This window comes from Stenella coeruleoalba (assembly GCF_951394435.1).
Source record: "Stenella coeruleoalba genome assembly, chromosome: 19".
Classification (NCBI taxonomy): domain Eukaryota; kingdom Metazoa; phylum Chordata; class Mammalia; order Artiodactyla; family Delphinidae; genus Stenella; species Stenella coeruleoalba.
In genome coordinates, this window is record NC_137165.1 from 4,221,003 (window position 1) to 4,237,075 (window position 16,073).

Consider the following 16,073-nt stretch of genomic DNA (forward strand, 5'->3'; position numbering starts at 1 on the left):
TCTAAATCTAATGCCAGTTGGCCGCCGCTAATCCACAGACAAAGACAGTGCTTTGGGAAGAGGCCATAAAACTGACGTATACATATGTTTGTTTTACTTCTCAGCCCAGGCAACATCTGTCTGGGCAGCTCTGGTCACACGTAGGTATGATATAAAGATATAAAAGGTGCCCCCCAAAAGGAAACCCAGAAGTTACCACGTCATTCACAACTACATAAAGACTCTATCAAAATCCTTTAAAGCCTCGTGTCTACATGCCCTACTCATCTCCCTGAGCCTTTCTAAACTGCGAGGGGCCCTTCTCAGTGAGGTGACAAAGGTTAATTAACAGGGCGGCCCCCTCTACCTCAGAGAAACAGAGACAAGTAAGGGAGAGAAAGCTTGAGTCAGCGTGGGCAGAGATTTGATCCTTACACGTTTGTTCTGACAAAACCCATCTGGATGAGCCTGGGCTCTCCAGAGGAACAGGACCAAGAGGACTGAGGGGTTGGCTGGTTGATAGGAATTGGCTCCCGCAGTTATGGAGACAAAGTCCCAAGACCCGCAGTCGGCAAGCTGTTGACCCAGGAGAGCCGATGATACGGTTCAGTCTGCGTCTGGGAGCTGTGACCGGTGTCGTCCAAAAAGAGAAAAAGATTTCTGTCCGTGTCTGCTGAGATTGCTCACGTTCCTGCAGCTCAAGAACACCTGTTGGACTTCAAGGTGGGCGAGAGGCCCTGGGTCCATCCTGCTTCCCTTAACTCTCCTGGAAATGGAGCCAACCTTCCAGCCGCATCCATCTGGGAACCAGGAATTATAATCACTGAAGGGACCGTATCAGATCTCAAGTAATCAGGTGGGAAAATCCTAGTGGCCACCCTATAAATCTAGATCACAGGCGAGAGCTGAATACACCAGATGGCGGGCACTGGTCTGTGCTCTTGGGGAAGATGAACCAAGTGGCTCAATTCTAACCCGTGGTGTTTGCATGAAGATGTCCGTCCATCCGTGTTCACTGTCCTTTTGTCCATATGGGCACCAGGGTCAGGGCTTCTGGAGCACATTCCTTGGGGCTCCCAATGGTACCCCTGCGTAAAAGAGAAGCTGGGGGAAGGCAAAGTGGATGCAAGAGTAAGTAAAGGGACGGGGCTGTGGGACAGGCCCAGGGGTGGCCCAGGGTGGTGAGAGTAGCCTGAGACCCAGGGAGCCCCTCCGGAGAGGGGGCTGGCCACCTGGCCTCCTGCTGTGCCCAACAGCCAAGGTATTTTCAGCTTTTCGATGCTGGGGGCTGCGGGTCTATCCCTGGTCACGTTTGTCTCCAAGTGAAGTGGGTTCAGGGAGCAGATGCACCACCGTCCGAAGCGAGAGCCTGAAGGGGGTGGCCCTCTGCCTCTCCTGCCGCAGCCAGCCCAGAACTCGGCCGTAACACCCTCCTACTTCTCCCGAGACCCAGCTGATCACAGATCAGAACTGGCTAATCCTTTCCTCCCCAGCCGGCCCAGCCTCGGTGTGTCAGAGCTGCTGCCGGAACGCCGGATGCGTGAGTACAGACGGTAGCGCCTTTGATCTCCGAGCACGACGACATAGACTTATCAAATGTTTGCCTCTTTCTGCCTCTTCGAAAGGCTGATTTATAGGACGCAGCCTTAGCCTCCCTTCCTTTCTTGAAATATGAAGTGTTCGTGAATAGCCAGGGTAATATTTAACCTCCTGCCAAGGAGGCTTTCGCACTGACTAACAAATGCACGACATCCCCGCCAAATGGACCACATCTGTTTGGGCTCCTCTTTTTGGGCTAAACAAATTAGCATTAAAATGCCTCGCGAGAATGCCAAGTGTCCCTTTCTAGATGGGGGGGGCAGGGACAATTCCGAGGGAGCCCCGCTTGCGGCTGATGCTTTCCTGTCCCGTGTGTCTGGGCAGGAGCCGGGTGGTTGGCGGGGAGCCAGGGAGCACGGGGACCCCAATGCCCACGGAAGCTTAGGGTTGGGGCTACTGGAAAACGGACCTGCCTGGCTCATTCCTGGCTCTTTAATCCAAAGTTTTCCCTAAACGATTCCTGAGAAAATGGAAGCGTCTTCTAAGAAGCACTTTACTTGGAGAAGAAAGGTGCTGAGGCAAATGCTCTTGACAGGAACTAACTTAGCTCTGAGGGTGGCTCTGCCACCCTGAAGAGGGTGCCGGCCTGGGAAGTCCCGGGGGTGCGGCTGACTTGGCGTAAAGAGCAGGTAGTAAAACGCCCTGGGTTTTCACCTTGTTAATGGTCTTGTAATAAGTGGACCTTCACCCGGGTCTGTATATAAAGGAGGTCCTTCCTTACGATGAGTCGGGGACCACAGGTGTCAGGCGGTCAGGAGAGGCTTATCGTGGTGATGGGCAGTGGCATCTGAGGGTCTGCATAGCCGCTGGGCGCTGCCTTTGCTGGGACCCCTTTCCCAGCGCCTCTCCTGGGCCCACTTCCTCATGGCCCTGACCCCAAGGCCTCTCTGAGGACCAAACTATGGGGTGGCCAAAAAGCTCACGCGGGGCTTGCCAGAAAGTGTGACGAAAACCTCGAAGAGACTTTTTGGCCAATCCAATACAGTGTAATTCCCCTTTGTCCACTCTCGTCTCACCGAGTTCCTCAAACCTTCATGGTGGGAGGGGACGGCTGCGTCCCGCACGCGGGCTGATCGATGTGAACCAGGCCGAGTGGGTCAGGAATCAGCACAAACCCTACATCAGGCCAAACAGGGCCAGCATCTCAATGTCCACTTTCTTTTCCTTTAGGTTTGAACAAGCAGCTGGCTGCAGTCGCCCAGTGGCCCACCGAGGAGGCCACCAGTTACCGGGGGCTTTTGTTTTCTTCTCAAGATATCCCAGGCAGGAAGACAGGGGGGTTTGTTTTTTTCACTTCTGCACCCCAGCACCTCACTCGAGGTAAGTAGTAAACAAGTATTTGTGAATGAATAATTGTTTAAGGGGTGTCTGCTCCTTAAGGGGAGAGAGCCTGCCAAGAGTGGTGACAACAGCGAGTGGAGAGAGATTCTGCCGCCTGGATCGAGCCGTGCCTGATCTCAGCCGGCTGAAATGCGCTAGCCTTTCTCCAGCCAGTGACGTTATAGATGGCTTTCTGGAGCTGACGGGTGACGATGCTTTGCCCCCAGAGTTGGTTTCTTATTTTGAAACATATTGCATTGGAGGGGAAAGAGGCCGAGGACCCCGAAGGTGCAGAGCTAGACCCCCGTTTCCTGTAGGAGGTCGGAACGTCGGTCAGAGGACACGTGACACTGTGTCTAGGACACCAAGTGGGGTGAGGCTTTCACGGCGCGAGACACTTCGGGTGCAAGCTGGGACCCCACCGTCTGGAAACAGATACCTCTCTTAATGAAGGAGGAGATTTTAGCAAAACATAAAAAGTGTGATGCCAAACGAGGAGATGAACCACCAAGCAAAAAAAAAAAAAAAAAAGTTAATACTATGAATGAAGGACTTGGAAGACAAGCTCTGAGGTCCAACCCACAAAATAAAAGAAGTTATTTGCACAGTACTGCCATGAATCTATACACCTTTTAAGTTTTCTTAATCTTTTAAAATTTTATTTATTTATTTTTTAAATTTTTGGCCATGCTGCACAGCTTGCGTGATCTTAGTTCCCCCACCAGGGATTGAACACAGGCCCCTCGGCAATGAGAGCCCGGAGTCCCAACCACTGGCGCCAGAGAATTCCCTACACACCTTTAAAATGTATTCAGATATTTTGATTTTGCAATAGTCTTTCTAATTTTGTTATTCGTTCCTCATGTACCATCATGTCCTTTTTAACGTCCCTCTTTTATTTTTTGTTATTTTATCTTTTCAGCAGTTGCCTCTCGGCCAATTAGTTTTGTGGCCAAAGTACCTAGAAGCGGAGGACTTTGGGGAAGAAGCTGGAATGCGCCTTCCACTCCCTCTCTGAGAACTCTCCAGAGAGTAAGCTCCTGGGGGTCGCGGCCGAAGCTGGGTTCGTCCCTTTGTCCCACACCAGGCCCGGCTCACGGCACGTGGACGGTCACTTGCTCAGCGGATGACAGAGGGGCAGGTGCCTCTCCCCTCACTGACGCTTTGTTTGGTTTGTGTCTGTCTGTTTGTTGAGGGTGGGAAGGGTGGAGGGCGGTGTTTGTGTTAGCCCAGCTAATGCTCCCAGGATTGTTCGTCTTGTCACCTGGCCCCTCTTTAGGTGTTTGGGGTAGGGTTACTCAGCAAAGCACCCTGCTCTGTCTCCTCCAAAGTTTCCTCTGCTCCCCTCCCCTCCCCCCTCCTGCCCATCCCCAGCTCTATTCTGGGCTTTGCTTTAGAGAGAGGAGCTGTCGGGTAGGAGCTGTCTGCTGAGGACACACTGGCTTTTACTGAGACCCTGGCACTCCATCTTCACCCCCGGCCTGGCTGACCTGCCGTCTCGCACTTGGGATCCTCCCCCTCTTGGCTTCCACTTCCTAGGCAGCCCCCCAGCTTATGCGCCAGGTCGGGGCCCCACTCCTTTAAGCTGACCTGGATGCACGGGCTGGCTCTCACCCGCTGGAGGTGGGTGACGATTAAGGAAGAAGATGGAGCTAGACACTAGATTCTCTGCTAATGCATTTGAAAAAGCAAAAAGAGAGAGCAAGAAAAATCGTGGCCAAGAAGCCAACCTGACTAAGAACTCCTTGCTGCTTAGTCGTTGAGCCAAGACAGCCCTGAAGCCACAGGAAAGAGCGAAAACGTACCACACTTTGGAAAACAGACCGAGTAACATCAGGAGGGAACGATAGTCATCATCTTGGCTCGACCCTGGCTGTTTCCTTCACAAGACAGGTCGAGAGCTGCGTCTGCCCTGGATTCAGTCACATGCGGCGTGTGCCCTACTCACCGCCCCACCCCGTGCTGGTCCCAGTGGAGCCGAGACAAGTGTCGCTCCAGCCCCAGCACCTGCCCTAAAGCCACCCACTCATTCCTTTGCTCACTGACGGGGCACCCGCCTCATGGTCACTCCCAAGTCCCTTCTATTCTGGGTGCCCGTGGATCCAGCAATGAGAAGCAGACGCTTCTGCCTTACTGGGCTTAGGATTGATGGTGGGGCAGGGAGACGGTGCATGGACAGGTGAGTAACACCTGCAGGCTGCACACTGACAGGTGCCCCGGGAGACACAGCAGGAACGGTGGGGGGGATGGTCTGAAGTCAGAGAAGGGAGATTCCGGAAACAAGCGAAGCTGTGGGTGCTGGTCTGGAAGTGGGGGGGGGGGGGTGGGGGGGGCTCTGGTCGGTGCAGCCCCGGACTGTCCTGCGGGTGGGGTGGGAACGGGGACTGTCCCAGCAGTGGGATAAGGACGGTTTACAAGCCATTTTCTCTCACGAAACCGCCTGTTACAAACAGCTTTCCGAATCAGTTCCTTCTTGATCCCAGGCTAACAGACCCTGTCCCTCTGACCACAGGGGCCTCTCGTAGCCCAGATGGGGATATTCACTCAAAAAGCACTTACTGAGGGACTTCCCTGGTGGCGCAGTGGTTAAGCATCTGCCTGCCAATGCAGGAGACACGGGTTCGAGCCCTGGTCCGGGAAGATCCCACATGCCACGGAGCAACTACGCCCGCGAGCCACAACTACTGAGCCCACGTGCCACAACTACTGAAGCCCGCACACCTAGAGCCCGTGCTCCGCAACAAGAGAAGCCACCGCAATGAGAAGCCCATGCACCGCAACGAAGAGTAACCCCCTCTCGCCCCAACTAGAGAAAGCATGCATGCAGCAGTGAAGACCCAATGCAGCCAAAAATTAAAAAAATAATAATAATTTTTAAAAAGCACTTACTGAGCACCTACTCTGGGCCAAGCATTGCTCTAGACACTGGGGAAAAAGTGCCGTGGAGCAGCAGTCACGTCGATTGTTGGACCCTGCTTGTTTTCCACTTGCTTTTTATTTAGTTGCCTGTCAGTTGACACCACTGATCCTACAAGACGGATGGAGAAAACATGCCCCGGACACGAAGAGTTTTGTGGATGATCGCTAGCTGGCCGATGATTCCAGAGAAAAAGCAAGGCAACATCCCAACCCAGTTCGTCATTAAGTCAAAATCTCTTGGGCTGTGAGCATGTCATTAGAAAGGTCAAGAGAGCATTTCCCGAAAACCTTTCTCCCCTGAGTCCCTCCTGCCGTCAGTTACAAGTGTCCTGCTGTAACAGGAGTGTGCTGGGGAGCGGGGGTGGGTGGAGGTCAGAGGACGGAGACCCTGACTCCAACTGAACTCAGAGAAGTGAGTCTCCCATCACACCTGCGTCAGCAAGCAGAAAAACCTTTGCTCTGGTCCCAGCACTGCCATGGGGCAGAGAAGTGCTGAGTCCTAGCTATTTTCTTAACAAGGCAAAAGGAGTGAGGATGGACTGAGAAAAAATACACGGTCAGAGGGAAATTCAACTCTGTACATCCGCAGAGCAAAGCACAGTTTCCGACAGCCTTATTTTTTCCCTCTAGCATCAGGGCATGGGGCACTCAAAGTGTATTTAAAGCGCAATAAAGGTGTTTTGATTGGGCAAGACAGACCCTATTTTTATGTCTGAAAACACAAACCAATCCTGGGAAGAGGCAACGAACAGCATCCCCCTCACTGTCGGCCTAGAGAGACAGACCCTTTGGTGAAATTTGGTTTTATCCTCAACGGATACAGTGGTTTTACTAAAAGGAAGTTGGTGCAATTTTCCCAGAGTCAGAAGGAATAGCGTGTTAAGAATCATGTTTCTTAAAAAGCTAAATAAGGAAACTGGACATGACCCCTTTCCTTGTCATTAGTTTGCCATATTATGAAATAAAGTCCAAGTGCAATCCCGTTTCAAAGCACAGGCTTCTGCTCCTACCCGTGTGGCCCCCCTCCTGAGTCAGGGCCCCCAGCTTGAGTCCTGTCCTTGCAGCCACTGGCCTGACAGGCTGAGTGAAACTCTGCAGATCAGGTCCAGACAGTGCGTCCCAGGCTGGGCTCTCGACGTGGCCAGGGAATCACCAGGATGAGCAAACTCAGACCCTCCTGTCTTTAACCTTGGGTGCCTGGGAGGTCCTCTGCACATGTTCGTGCCTCCCCAGTGGGGTGACAGGATTTCCTAGAGACCTGCCGAGGGATGCTTGAAACACACGGGCTTCACTGTGAGGGAAATGCTACTGGTCATCGGCCAGGGTCAGAACACCCAGCTGTGGAGGTGAAGCCCCGGGACGTCAGGAGCCCAGGTGACCGAGCAGCTGTCTGGGCTCTAGGGCTGAGGGGGTCATGGGAGCGTGAATTCCACGTTCCCGCAGGGATGAAGGGACGGGGTCTGGGGAGGTGGTGGTCTGAGCACAGGGTAGCCCCGGGGAGGTGTGAGAAGCAGCACGGTGGTGGGGTGGGGGTGGGGGTGGCAGTGAGGGGTTCCTGTGGAAGGTTCTCATCCTGGGGTCTGAGCACCAAGGAGCTGAGACATCATTGGCTGTGCAGACTGCACACTGGGCACTGTATTTTCTGAGCCGGGGAACGACAAGTCAGGAGGTCAGAGAGGCCCCAAGGACCATTTCTAGGGCGATGGTTCTGAAGGGAGGGGAAGGGAGAGACTAGGTGATCCAGAGCAGAGGGTGGGTGTCAGGCGGATTCTCTCGGGAGCGCAGCATGCTTGCTTCCACCCCCTCAATGAGAAGCATCGCCGGGTGGGACATTCTGCTCTCCTCCCGGCTCATGAAAGTGAGGCAAGTGTTATCGGTTCCACCAGGAACCGGAGATGGAGTGGAATGACGCCACACACACTATGGTTCAAGGTGCTGGTTTATTGCAGCAGGAAGAGAACCGACTCGCTTTACAAATCCGAGGGCTGTGGATGTCCCCACCAGACACACTCATGCCAGTTCCCACAGGGCCACCTGGATGCAGCCAGGAGGTGATGTTTCAGGTAAGCAGAGACAGAACTCAGATGCTACCTGCAATCGCTTTGGAAGGTTTTGAGAGAACAGGTGTATTGCAGGCACTGTTTAAGTGTTCCATAAATTCCCAGATGGATTCCTTCCGGGGCACTGAGTGACTAAAGTATCCTGTTCAGCTTCAAGACCTTCGGGCAAATGGACAGACAGCGGACAAGCAGGTGGATGTGGGGGCTGAGGAGGCTGCTGGTGACGGAGGCCACCCCTGTCTGCGGGGACCCATGCGCCTCCCAGGACCATTAAGCATCCCCATCTGGAGTCCAGCTCCTGCTTCCGGCTCTCCGAGCCACTGGACGTGTGGAGGCTGATTTCTGAATTTAGAAGATAGCAGGATGGAAATGTGTTCCTCACTAAAGGGACAAGAATGTGAGCTATGTGGGCCGGCTGGCCCCTTTCTGATTTCCCTTCTCACTCAGCCTTGAGCCGAGCTGATGACCGCAGCAGTGACTAACGAGGACGAGATGGATCAGAGCCGGAGGGATTTCTAGTTTTAAGTCTAGCATGACCCTTCCAGAAAGAAACGCTCTGACACCTCTGATATTTTAAAGTGAACTTTAAAGATGCCTTTGATTCCTTGGAGTTTCTGAAATGCTGATACGTGATAGGGTGGGCAGTGGGTGGTCCAGTCTGAGATTCCCCAGACAACCGTTTGGAATTCCTCCCGCAGAGGCTGGGCAGCAGCATGTCCTTGGCGTTCTGTTATCGTCTGAGGGAAAATGAGGCTGAGGATGTGTGTGGGACAGAGGAAGGTGGACCCGGGGGCCCTGGCTCATTCACAGGAAGGGGGGCTGCGACTGGCAGCCTGCATTTCTTCTGACAGCCGGCGAGGGACCAGAGGCCACGGAACCACAGATACCAGAGTGCGAGTGTGCACCTCGTCCGGCCACCCCGGTCGGCAGCTGGGGAGTGTGTGTGGAGGGGCTAAGAAAGGAAGGTGCGCTTGCACTTCTACCCGAGGGAGAGGACAAAGTGGGTGGGGTTAGAGGAAGAGCTCTGGAAAGACCCTCAAAGAGAAATGCGCTCCTCACGTAAAACTGCGGAGCCAACCCAATTCTTATTTGGGGAGCATTTTGGATATCACCGCGGAAAGAGTTGTCGAGTGATCACCGAGCACCAAATTAGTTTACAATCTTGTTCTCAACACAGCGACTTCTCTCCTGGTGCTTTGGAATTACCAAAATATCCTTGCCTAACAGCAAAGGCGGAAAAAAAAAAACCCCTGTGCGTCTCCCTGGATGATTTTTGCTCCTCCCCACACGCCGGTCGCCGTCAACTCTGCGGCCCGCCCGCGTCGCCCTGCGCAGCCGGCCTCTTGCAGGTCAGCATCAGCAGCAGGAAAAGGGGCAGATGCCAGAGGCTGCAGAAGAACAGCTTCCGGGAGCTCTTCCGGTCTGCGTCCCTGTAGAACCGAAAGCTGAGGTAGGAAATGTACAGGTTGATGGGGAAGGCGATGACGGGGAAGGTCCACGTGGTGACGTCCAGGGCGGGGGCCGCGGCGGACATGGCGACCAAGGCCAGGCAGTGGCGCAGGGCGACGCGCCGGCACAGGTCCGGGTGGGTGACCGACATCATGCAGTAGCCGCCCCGGGAGTAGTCTTCGCGGAGGCTCCAGCTCAGCGCGTTGAAATGAGGAAACTGCCAGGAGTAGAGGATTCCTCCCAAAAGACACGCTCCTGCACAGAGGTTTGGGGAAGCAAGACACGCCGTCATCAGAGATCTACAGAGGCACCCTTTCCGACAGCTGCCGGCCCTGGCGGCGCGCTCCCACCTCGCAAGCCAGACTCCCTCGGGTGCTCGCGCGTCTGCGCTTCCCTCTTTGCTCGGAGATGGAGGTGGGCGGGGGCGGGAGGCTTCCCACAAGGCTGAGCACCTGTGGCACCTGACCGCCCCCCGCCCCCTGTGGTGCCAACACCGCGACAACAAAGGGGGTCACGTTCAGGGGCGGCCCAGTCCCAGAGGGCCTTCTGGGCCGGGCTTTTAGCTCTGTTTCCACCAGCCGGCTCGCGAGTGAGGGGCTTGGGCAGCGAGGTGGAAGGCCGCTCCGGGCAGGTGGCAGCTCCCCACTCAGCACCGACAGAACCGCAGTCCTTATGGGCGGCACCGGGGACGCGGGGGCAGCAGGCGGGGCGCACGGCCCGCACCGCAGGGAGGGCGGGGGACTCCCCAGCGCAACCTGAATACGCAGAGCGGCACAGGGGCAGAGGCTCTGCTGTTTCTCAGAACAGGTGAACACCTGAGCACCCTTTCTCCGGAACTGGATCTTCCCCCCAACACGGTGGGGTGAAGGCTGCCAGTTACTGAATGCCTCCTTCTAACAAAGACTTCTACAGTCACCTCACTTAATCCGACTGCAGGACTTGAGGCAGGTTTTATAATCCTCATTAAGCGAACGAATCAGATGATGCTAAGTTCTCCAACAAGAGGTGAAGGAGGAACTCAGCGGGAGCACGTCTGATTGCAGCCCCGGCTCCCCCGCGGCACTGGGCCGGGTCTCCGAAAGGGGCTGCAGCCATTCCTGAGCGGACGGTTCATTCCTCCTCTCCTCACACAGGGCGTGTTCCCCGAGCGCCCACTGAGAGGCGAGCGCGGCCTAGGCACCGCGGATGCAGCGTGAGCGCCAAGACACGTGGGCCGAGTTCCCCCAGAGCCACGCATCCAGAGGCCCGCGGCGGCTGTGCAGAAGCATGTGCAAGGGGGCGCAGGGCACCGGTGCGCAGCGCACGGGGGCGCAGCGCATGGAGCGGAGCAGACGTCTAGAGGAGGACGTCTGTGCCCAGAGAGGAGTGACCAGGCCAGTGCGGTAATCAAGGCGCGGCAGTCACAGCATGACAAGAAGACTAGGGCGTGTGTTAGGATCCACAGAGCTGTACATCAGAACAACAAGGTCGATTTTACTGTATGATAATTTAAAAAGTAAATTAAAATAAAGAAGGCAGGCATGTGTCTGGAGTGCAGAGAGCAGCGGGGCCAGGTTCCAGGATCAGCCAGAGGGACAGGCAGGGCCACCCGCCCCCCCCTCTGCAGGCGGCGCCAAGGACTGTTCCGTCCTAGAAGCAGCAGAAAGCCATGGAGGGGACTTAACGCGTGAGAGTGCACATGTGCGTTTGGCAAGAGGGGCTGAGGAGAGGGGCCCTGGTGAAAGGACACACTGGAGGGGCCCAGGCAGCTCTGGACGGATCACTCGGGAGAGGAGAGGAGAGGAGAGGAGAGATGAGGGGAGTGAGGATCGGGGCGGTGACGGCGCAGCAGGAGATGGGCCTGAGAGGGACCAAGGAGGCAAAGGTGACAGGACGTGAGTGCAGAGAAGGGAGGGAGGTGTCGGGAGCGATTCCTGGGCCCAGGGGTGCCCGGAGACCTCGCGCCCTAGAGGACACACCCGGAAGCCGTGCAGGGCAGCTCCTAAGGGTAACTCTGGTGTGTTCGGTCTGACACGCCCTTGGGATATCCACACGGCAAGTCGTGAGGAGGGTCTGGGCTGCGAAGCGTCCCCCACGGGGTGAGCCACCTATCCCGTCACTACCTGTTTCCTTTCCCCTCCGGGATGTGAACTCCGTGAGGGTTTGTTCCTGTTTTTTTCATCTCCAGAGAGAAGTGCTGCATACCATGGGGCAAAGGGTCCTCCAGCCCAGCCCCGGAGCCCATGTGCACAGAGATCTGCTCCACAAAAGCCATTCCCAAGACCCCCGCTTCCAGCACTGACGTGCAAACCTTAGGACCTTCTACTGCCCCTGCTTCCTTCCTCCTCGGAGGGCCCCGGACGCGCTGACTCACTCGGGGTTCCCTGTGTCTCAGACCCCCACCTGCCTCTGGGGCCCCTGATCCGAGAACTGGGAGGTTGAGGACCCACTGGAACCCACCCTGGGAAGCACTGTGCTGCAGGCGGAGCATGTGCACCCGCTGTCCTATCCTAGATGGTGATACAGATCTGCTGAGCCCCTCGTCTGTGGGAATGTGCAGGAAAACAGGGCGGGGTCTGGGGCGGCGACTGCTAACACAGGACCCTCAGCAGGAGAGAACACAGTCAGATCACTGAGAGTCCTCCAGAGAGTAAGCGTGGGCTCCAAGTCCTGCCGCACACCTGCCGGAGAGGCTCAGAGGAAGGAAGCTGCTCTTCCTTTTGGATCTTTATTTGTGAGTCAACCGACTCCTCGTCAGCCTTCCAATCCAGGAGGAAAATAACGAAGACTTGCCCTTAGCGTCCCTATTTTGGTAGGGTGGCTGTCAAATCCCCTGCAGACCATTTTAACCCTGTCTATAACTAGCACATATATACATCTTCATTCATGTAGACACATTCCAATTTGAACAGCAAAAGAAGCAGCTACTGGGACTCCCCTGGTGGTCCAGTGGTTAAGACTCTGCACTTCCACTGCAGGGGACGCAGGGTGGATCCCTGGCTGGGGACCTAAGATCCCGCATGCCGTGGGGCCAGGAAAAAAAAAAAAAAGAAGCAGCTACTATTTGTTGAATCTGGTGGCAAACAGAGGACGGTGTCAGCCACCCACCAGGTACGACCCTGGAGGCCAGAGAGGCAGCGGCCAAAGCAACAGAGCCCTGCACGGGGTCCAGCGGGAGGCGCACACGACGCAGGCGACACTGACGGCTGCTACTCAGAGAATCAAAAGAGGGCGGCAGGATGGGCAACCTGGGAGCGACTGCTCAGGGAAGGCGTCCCCAAAGGTGGCGTGTGAGCCACGTCTCAACTGCACTGATCCTGGGAAGAGTCACTCGTCGTGTCTCTGGGAGACGTGCAGGCTGTGGGGAGGCATGGGGAGTGAGGAGACAGCCAGCAAGGGCGGGGCCGGGTCTCAGGGTATCTGCACACCCGATGGGGAGGGGCATCTCCCCCAGAGCAGCGGAGAGCAGGGAGTGGGGACAGGCGGCAGAGACCACCGAGGGGACAGGTGGTTGGGGGGCACTGGAGTGGCACACACTGATGCCTCTTCCTCCGGGGGGGACCCGCACGGTTCATGGTGGAGACGTGAAGGTTCTCTCTGTGGCTGTATTAGGTTTGCCCAGCAGACATCCATCCCCACGAAGGCCTGGAGGCTTGTACGCAGGCCCGCGCAGGGGAATCACGTCCATGCTCTCCTGTTCCCGGCACCTTTCTACAGGCACAGCTGCTCTCACCTCATAGATGAGAGATTAAGTAACTTGCCCAAGGCTATTCAGCACCCCGGCACCGTGTACCAGCACCTTCTCCTAGAAAGTTGTTGCCGAACAGTAACAAGGGACTGCCAGGTGGTCGTCAGAAGGCCAGTGGAGCAGAGCAGAGGAGGGCTTGCTGGAAGGAGAAACCCATGTATTAAGATAAGAGTGCTGGTGCCTTAAAAAACAAACAACCAAGGTTGTTCAATTACAAACACACAGGTAATATTTTTCTTGACAGTGAGCACCCTTGGGGAATTAGCCAAGACAGAAGGGAAGGGGGCAGCACCCAGGTACACGTGAAGTGGAAAACAGAGCGACAGAAGGAGACTTCTCCTTCGTATTCCGATGGCAAAATAGAGCCATCTCTGGATGTCAGAGGGGCCAGCACAGAGGAGGCAGTGTGACTGGTTCTCGGGGCACCGGGCCACTCGGAGGCTTTGAGCGCAGCCCTAGCCCAGGGGAGCCGACAAGACCAAGCTGTGTCCCCAGAGGAATGGCATCAGGGCTCACGTAGAGATGGGGGAGGGGACAGGTAGGTCAGGGCTCAGGAGCTGTTTTGCTCTTGCAATGGCTGAGAAAGAGCCAATTCAGCCAGGAAACCAGGCTCGAAACGGTTAAGACATCAGGCTCCCACGTGGAATCTTGTCTTTCTCAAAAGCCCTCTTTTTTCCCGTGCCAATTGGAGTATTCTGTTTTGCTCAATACACGTTTTTAGTTACGCTTCTCCTTCAAATAACATAATTTAAAAAAAATCACTTTCGTAAGAGTGGCATGCTGCTTTCTCTGGGAGAGGAAATTGGGTAGGGGTTTGGGTCATGTCACAGATGAGAGAGCTTTAGAAATCACAGCTTAGCCTTCAAGCAGTGTAATCAGAAAACCCCACCCCACACAGCTCTCCTCGATGGGCTGCAAGGCCTCGGCTCCGTAAAAGATTAAAACAAATGACTGTCTCCATCAAGATAAGGCGAGCTAGAACAGGAAGGCTGGAATTAGTCCAGGGGCCTTGGGGGAACCCACCTTCCTCGTGGGGGGAACATAAAGCCCTCGGTTTCCTGACTCAAAGGCTTCACCTCAGCCTCACCCCCATGAAGCAGTCTGTTTTCACTGGGCCCATGGTCTGTGACAACAAATATTTACTGTTTGCCCACTATAGGGCAGGCACGGTCTACTCTCAAGGCCTCTGCTGGAGTCTGGCCAGGGACAGAGACAACACACAAGGGATCACAGCCCAGGAATGTCACCTTCGGTGCAGGGCTTCAGGGGAGCACACAGGAGCAAGACCTCAGTCGGCCCTGGAGAGGTCAGGGAAGGCTTCCTGGAAGAAGTGATATGTAAACTGAGATTCAATGATGGTCTCTGAGGTTCAATCCATTCACACAAGCCGTGCGTTTCCTCCTTCTCTGCAATGTGTTTTCTCATTTTCCTACCGGTCTGCAGAATCTTCATACATACTTGGTTTAATCATATCCAGAAGAAATGTCTGCTTCCTTTCTTTTAATCAAATACCTGTTGGTCTATGAATACACAGGATACGGAAACTTGTGAGATAGTTGGCGTATCTGTGCGAACGGACTCTCCAGAGGACAGCAACTTCCTGAGATCATGATGCCATGATCCCAGCTTGGAGGCCAACTCCAGAGAAGGGCCAGGTGTCAGCGGCCTTACTTCCTTCCCTCCACACACAGAAAACAGAGGTGAGCTCGTCGACTGTGCTGTGTGTGACCAGCTGAGGGGAACCCTTATCTCCTGGCACCCTCTCCGATTAGGGGGGCTCCTTAGGTGAGGCAAGGCCAGACAGTGTCTTCCCAGTGACTCTTGGAAAATACTCTCGGAACATGTCCCAAGCATCTCTACGCCACACCGGCAGGTGGAGACCCTCACCCTTGTCCCCTCTGCTCAGGTCCGTAGCGTACTTCCATCATTTTGTTGGCAAACAAAGCCAAGGCAATCCCAGCCAATGGCTTCCCAACAGGGTGGAGACAAAAATCTCCAAGTTGGAGCTCTGACTCTGTACGGGCTCTTCCAAAACACACTCCTCTGGAATGGAGCTCAGTGGTTTCAGCTTGCTTTCTCTGCTGCCTGGCGGGCTTACGTTCAACCCTTCCCACCCCGACCCCAACCATGCACTGCCCTTCGCTGCCCACGCAGGGACTTGAAAAGGAGGAGAGACGCAGGTCCAGCAAAGCCTGGGCTGGGCTCGGGCAGTCCTCCCTCCGTGGACAGTGGGCTCCCTCTCTCCACGTGGCCCTCAGCAGCTTTGGGGTGTCGTGCTCATGTAAACTGGGGCTGGCTGGGGGAGCACAGCCAAGTCGAAAGCTTCATGGTCAGCAGTTTCAAAGCCCTTCTTTTGAGGGTGAACACAGAGGCGCCTGTGGGACAGGTCAGCCTCCCCCATGTGATGAAATTCCACGGCGCCGCAGAGAAAGGGAAGAGGACGGGGGCCAGTTCATCAACTGCATGGCGACAAAGGGGAGATGAAAAGTCCCCTGGAAATAGGAAATAGAGTCGGCAATGGCCGCCTGCCCTTGAAGAATGCTCTGGCAGTGACTGGGGAATGATGAAGAGGCACGGCGAGGAGAAGGGATGCTCTCCCTGCCTCCCTCCACGGTCCACTCCGCACGGTCCCAGCCCCGCTGTCCACACCCCACCGTCCATGCGGAGCCGCCCAAGGTTTCATTTGAAGCACAGTCGGGGGAAGAGGCAGCACAAAGCCCTGACTCTGAGCAAGGTGACCCCTCCCCTCCTCTTCCCCCCGCTCCCCTGGGGGCTCCGAGCCTCTGTGGGTGCTCTAGGAAACTCACCTGCTCCCCACTCGCCAGCTCACACTTGAAGGTCTGTCCGTTTATCACCCGAGCATGAATCTGTTTGTTGAACAGAACTGACTAAATGTGCACTGCGGGCCAGGCCTCACCTACTGTGGTCCAGCTCCTGTGATCCTGCCCAGCTACGCGACCCGGGGGTGACAAGGCTGGGCCTTTTTGTGCCAAACGGTCGCCAATTACACCGCCGACCTC

At 55.5% G+C, this 16,073-nt stretch overlaps 1 protein-coding gene across 1 annotated transcript in view; it reads right to left on the reverse strand.

Moving 5' to 3' along the window:
• Positions 1-7,748: 7,748 nt before the first annotated feature.
• The window catches only part of COX10 (cytochrome c oxidase assembly factor heme A:farnesyltransferase COX10), a 110,397-nt gene continuing 102,072 nt past the window's right edge, over positions 7,749-16,073 (reverse strand). The window contains exon 7 of the mRNA XM_079903872.1: positions 7,749-9,581. Within this exon, the coding sequence (XP_079759998.1) occupies positions 9,178-9,581 (404 nt within the window). The 3' untranslated portion in view covers positions 7,749-9,177. The remainder of the gene's footprint in view (positions 9,582-16,073) is intronic.